This window comes from Astatotilapia calliptera, chromosome 22 (genome assembly GCF_900246225.1).
Source record: "Astatotilapia calliptera chromosome 22, fAstCal1.2, whole genome shotgun sequence".
In the NCBI taxonomy this organism is placed as follows: domain Eukaryota; kingdom Metazoa; phylum Chordata; class Actinopteri; order Cichliformes; family Cichlidae; genus Astatotilapia; species Astatotilapia calliptera.
In genome coordinates, this window is record NC_039322.1 from 27,961,321 (window position 1) to 27,967,030 (window position 5,710).

General features: G+C 35.0%; 1 protein-coding gene across 1 annotated transcript; it reads right to left on the reverse strand.

Annotated features, from left to right (window-relative positions):
* Positions 1-228: 228 nt before the first annotated feature.
* On the reverse strand, positions 229-3,908 carry LOC113014766 (CMP-N-acetylneuraminate-beta-galactosamide-alpha-2,3-sialyltransferase 1-like). The gene is made up of 7 exons (XM_026156498.1): positions 3,849-3,908; positions 3,251-3,512; positions 2,963-3,159; positions 2,604-2,783; positions 1,530-1,575; positions 1,321-1,440; positions 229-771 (listed from the first exon to the last, which is right to left on the reverse strand). Exons 2-7 carry the CDS (start codon positions 3,503-3,505, stop codon positions 592-594), a joined length of 978 nt encoding a protein of 325 aa, XP_026012283.1. The 5' UTR covers positions 3,506-3,512; positions 3,849-3,908; the 3' UTR covers positions 229-591.
* Positions 3,909-5,710: the final 1,802 nt, after the last annotated feature.

Consider the following 5,710-nt stretch of genomic DNA (forward strand, 5'->3'; position numbering starts at 1 on the left):
CGAAAAGACTGCCTGCCTCTGTTTGTGTTTGTGTGTTTGAGTCCTTCCTACTCTGAGAGTATGACAGCTCTCCACTTGCATAATAACAATAACACAAGTTTAAGGAGATCAACCCTGTAAAATTCTACAAATCTAAATATTTGCTGACTGTATTAGAAAATGCTGACAATATTCATTACATGAATTAAACACCCTCTATGTTATAAGTTACTTTACTGCACCATTTTCCTTTTCATGCAACCAGCTTACTTTAACTAAGAATAATAATGCTGTTGTCTGTCTTCTTGTAATTCTGCCAACTCGTAAGAAAATACTTCATTTCTTAAGAACCATAGATGTTAGAAACTACTAAAGAGTATAACCCCTGGGTACATTTTTTACATGGTTAATTTAAGCTATGGTTTAGGGGGGGAAACTACCAAAATGTCACATATCCAAAGACTTCTTTAACGTAACCCCTTTCATGATTACTAGTCCTTCCTAAAGATTCCCAATATCAGTTTCAGTTAGGAGGGTTAGGAAATTACTATAGTTGTAGATACACATCCATTTGGCTTTCAGTTCTTTCCCCACTGAGTGTATGGCATTCAATCACATTTTTTTCATTAGGCCTTCATAGAACTTAATTTTTTGTTGCTGAGCTAGTTGCTGGATGATGTTATACTCATAATTTCCAGGATGTACTCCAGTTCTTAACCTTTTGTTTGTGAGTATTTCCCAGTAGTGACTCCAGTTTCCATCACTGTCAGCGCCATAACCAAACACATTAACCTAGGAAGACAAAAAATGAACATATGAATGAATGGGAAACAAATGCATGAACAAAATGTCCCTTTTTTAACTAAAATCCAAACAATGGCTGCTGAAAAATGAAATGAACAGTTGGACAGCGACCTGAGCACTAAATGGAAACACTATGATTATACCATGAGTATACAATGACAAAACCTCTTATTGAGAGGTTTAGCTAAAAAGCTTTCCATGAAGGAATGTCTTCTAGATTGTAGTCTAGTCAATTTAAGAAGGGGACACATCAGAAATACTTGCAACAGCTTTCACTTTCATAGGGCATGTGAACTGAAATTTAACCATTCACAGATTAAACCAGAGTTTTTTAATCAAGTGGTACTGGTGGGTAAACCTGCTCTGATCTTCACCAAAGACATTTTGAACTTTTGAAATGCACATCTATTTAGGAGAGCAATATAAGAACAAAAGAACAAATTAGCAAAGACTCAAATGGACCAGCTTGTATGACAATAAAAATCATATTTTATTTTGTACGTCTGGCACTTCGGAGACTGAAAACTTTGTACTTACCTCATCACAAATGTGAAGTGCAAGAATCAAAGCCATAAAGCCAGTGGATGGATAACGTCTCTTATTTCCAAGCCAAACCTCATGTACATATTTCATAAAAGCTGGATTTACCACCATGACCTGTTAGAAATTAGAATGAGCCTTTAAACATCTTTTATTTTTAAATATTACCATTGCCACCAGGAAGCTTTGCCATTGACGCTACTCACCAAATCCTTGTTAGTTTTGATCTTTGATTTCACTGGCATATATGACCTGTTGGAAACAGCATGACATTGAAAAATATAAAGTAGGTGTTTAACAAAAACAAAGCTAAAAAAGGCATGGTCCGTCTTGAAAACGGAGAAGGATCAGAGTAATGGTTTGATACAGAAATTCACCTTATTTCACCTCACACTACATCCATCAGCCAAATACTTTTAATCTGCGTACATGTTGAATTCATGCACTGGCTTTCTATTTTTGCATTTGATGTAAATTCTGTGCTGCAAGACAATCTAGGGGAAATCTTTTGAGATACTTTGCTTAGTAGCAGGTGTCGGTAATTTTAGCAGCTGGGAGAGAAGAAGGTAGTGTATGCTGACTGTAACATCTAAACCTAAGAGTGTTATTTTTTCTTTTAATGGGGTGGCATTGGAGGGACCAAGAAGAAAGCTGGGCAAGCTCAGATGAAATCAGAATATTTTATCTGAAACAAAATAAAGTACAAAATGATTGAATGATTGAATGTATGATTTTCATGTGCCCAAATTAGTGGCTGCACAACTGCCTAAAAATGGTTCACATAAAATAACTTTTCAACAAGCATTAAGAGTCTTTATTTAATTTTTTTATTTTTAATTTATATATAGTCACAATCCTAAGAACAGTACAAAAGCATACTTAAATGAACTACAGTAAGATGAGTTGTTATGAGGACACTTCATCTGTCTGCATGTTGCATAAAAATGTAGTCATAGTATGATTTCAGGATAATCAGTTTGTAGTGAGCTTATTAAGAAGGTGCCATCATTTGAAGTCTGTCTTCGTGGAATACATTACAGAAAGACTTTGAGCTCTCTCGCTTAACTGATTTTGCTTGTAGATTTAAAAGACGTCCCAGTGCTGATTTTCATCACTGGGAACTTGATCTTAATGAGGCAGATTTTGCTATTTTATTTTTTCTATTTTATTATTTTCATTTAATTATGTTGTCTAAAACAGGTCTCTTGTAAATGAGACACTGAGTCTCGTTAAATAAATGTCAAATACATGTGCATGTAGCCCTGAAAAAGAGAACTCACCTTCCAGTAAACCCTGTTGTAGAGGCATTAATGAGCCACTCAAAGTCCTGTATCTTAAAGGGAAACAGTACAAAATGGGTGTTGTCATCCAAATCCACAGCACTCTCTGGATACATGACACGATGAGTTGTCTTGTTTCCAACGTCTTTTTCAAAGCCTCTGGTAATACCAGTGTTCATTCTAAACAGCACAAAGGGATATATTTCACATCAGTTTGGATCTTTTGTGTAGGAGGGGATATTTCACTGCATTTCACTGCATATCTAAGCATTTCACTGCATATCGTACTGTGTACGTGACAAATAAAATTTGAATTTGAATTTAATGGTAAAGAAAAATTGCTTTAGCTTAGAAAGTACCTTATGACAACTTCATGTAAATCTATCAGCGGTCCATAATGCGATCTCCTTAAATTACCAGAATTACCCACCACAGCACAAGTCCTGCAGTGGTCATATTTGGGTTGTATAACATCTGGATTCTGTGGGAAGATCTGAAACAAGTTGGCCACTGTTGTTTCATAAACTCTGAAGCTACGGCTTTCAGCCTGCAAATCCTGTCAGACATTTCAAATAAACTTTGTTGTTAGACCAAATGAGCTGGAGGGGTGTGTGTAAAAATGTCATCCTTTCCTGGTGACTACTTACCTTCCACCAGTTGAATTCATTCTGTGAGAGGTTTAAGTTTGCAGTCAAAAATGGTTGAACACTTCTATTCGATCGATCCAGAAGCAACTGCTTATCCTCTGATAAACATTTTATGCAAGCACACAGCTTTTGGTTCACAGCATAATGAGTCAATTGGTAGCCCGTTTTGAAATACACACCAATACCAGTGAAAAACAGCAGGAAAACAAGTACCTTAAATTTTGAAATCATTCTAGATGTGCGACCAGGAAACATTACCAATCTGCAGACAGAGTGTGTGGAGATACACACAAGTTATGCTCACAACAAGAAAAGACGTCATATAATGCTTATATAATATATATCCATATTGTGCAAAACGAACGATATAGTCCTGCAAGGATAAGTCTTAACTTAATTGCCACTTATACAAACCCATTAAAAACTAAACAAATAAATAAAGAAGTCATGTTTATTTTCAGGAAAGTAAACATTTGGCTACATACAACGTCATCTGTTTTATGTGATATTTGTATTCACTCATAAGAAAATAAAGAAAATAACATCAGCAAAAATTAAGCTTTTTTTACCGCATCATTTGTAATAATATGATACTTACCCGGTCTGCGAGGAAATCCCTTTCTGGTCTAGTTTTATGAAATACAAGTACAAAAGTCGCGTAGACTCACTATCGGTGACAACCTTTTCACCGTGTCACTCACAGGTAACTAACATGACATCAATACACGTTTGCTACCCGAGAACGCGATGCCTTCGTCTCTGACAAAGGTGTGGAGAGGTGTGGTTTGTGCGGATTTCCTCACGTTCCCATGTTCGCGTTTGGAAACCGACCTGCAGACTATCAAGTCCTCCACAAAACCTTACTTTGTTCAACTTTGTCCTAATGTGACTGTTTTCGCTTATAGAGAATCCTAACGGCTTTAAAGGTGTAAATAATCACAATATGAGCTCTGTTTATATCCAGTTTATTCACTGAGACAACACACAGCGATTAATAAACAATTATACAGTATCAATTTTCATTTTAAAAAGCCGAAGCAGACCGCGCGCGCGCATGCTCTCCATTTCACTCTTCGCTGGGGGAAAAAACAAAAACAACAACATGTTAAATATGAATCCACATGGTTAGGATCTCTGCAACTTAGCTATGCTTCTGTCACGTAATAAATGTGGACAAAGTTTGTGTTTTTTCCCAATTATGAAGCGTATTCGTATATATTACTTACCTTAACATTTGAATGAGAGTTGCTGTTGTCTCTCCTCAGAAAAAGGTAGATTAGAATAGGGCTGGGTGCCACATGAGTTGGTTGCCACATGCTTGTTACTGCCACATTAGAGCACACAGTCAAATTCTGTTGACATCACACATTTAAATATAAAGAAAACAAAATTGATTATTTTTGGCACTAGACAAATGAAAAATGTATCTAAAATCAGGGTTAATGGAATTGAAATTGAAAGAGTGAATGAAAATAAATTTCTTGGAGTGATAATTGATGATAAGCTGAGTTGGAAGTCTCATATAAACCATGTGAAAACAAAAATGTCAAAAACCATTGCTATTCTCTATAAAACAAAGCATGTCCTGAACAAAAAATCATTATACACACTTTATTGTACTCTGTTGCTTCCATATATGACTTACTGTCTGGAGATATGGGGTAATGCATATAAAACAAATACTCTTCCTATTTTCAAGTTACAAAAAAGAGCTATAAGAATTATAAATCAATCAAACTATATAGAACCAACTAACATTTTGTTTATTAATCTGAATACCCTGAAATTTTATGATTTAGTTGAATATAAAATGGCACAGATAATGTATAAAGCACAAAATAACTTGCTTTGCCACAGTACTCAGAAGCTGTTTAAAGTCAGAGAGAGTCAATAAGACTTAAGGGGAACAGATTTCTTTAAAAAAAACAAGATGAGGACAAATATAAAGCAGAGATGTGTTTCTGTTAGAGGAGTTAACCTGTGGAATAGTTATGACAGTGATTTAAAAAGGTGTAGTTCATTTTCCTTGTTTAAAAGTATGTTTAAAAATAGAGTATTAGAAAAATATATATATCAAGAATGAAAAGAGCAAAAAAAAAAAAACCCTCTTGATTCTTTTGCTTTGCTGTAGTTACTTATCTAAGGTGGAAAGTTTTTTTTTCTTGTTTGTTTGTTTGTTTGTTTTGTTTTTGCTTTGTTTTATTATTTGCTTCGAGCCCTGTGTACAGGAGCGGCATACAAAAAGATCTTTTGTTAAAAGGGTTGGCGTAATAAGCAAATGCTTCAGCCAATACCTTTTGATTAGCCTTGTCTCATGCTTTCTTGCTTTGTGGTAGATCTTTGTTCTGTATTCACTGAGATATTTGAATGCTAATCAATAAAATCAAAATCAAATCAAATCATAAATCATTTGATCTATCAATCTGTCCATTTTGCAGACACACACAAAACTTTGCGGTG

Bases quoted from the DNA above. Each gene is read 5' to 3' on its own strand.
- LOC113014766 (XM_026156498.1), bottom strand. From the start codon at position 3,505: ATGTTTCCTGGTCGCACATCTAGAATGATTTCAAAATTTAAGGTACTT. The intron at 3,160-3,250 runs GTAAGTAGTCAC...AATGTCTGACAG, and splicing joins ATGAATTCAACTGGTGGAAG to GATTTGCAGGCTGAAAGCCG. The intron at 2,784-2,962 runs GTACTTTCTAAG...TGTGCTGTTTAG, and splicing joins TTACATGAAGTTGTCATAAG to AATGAACACTGGTATTACCA.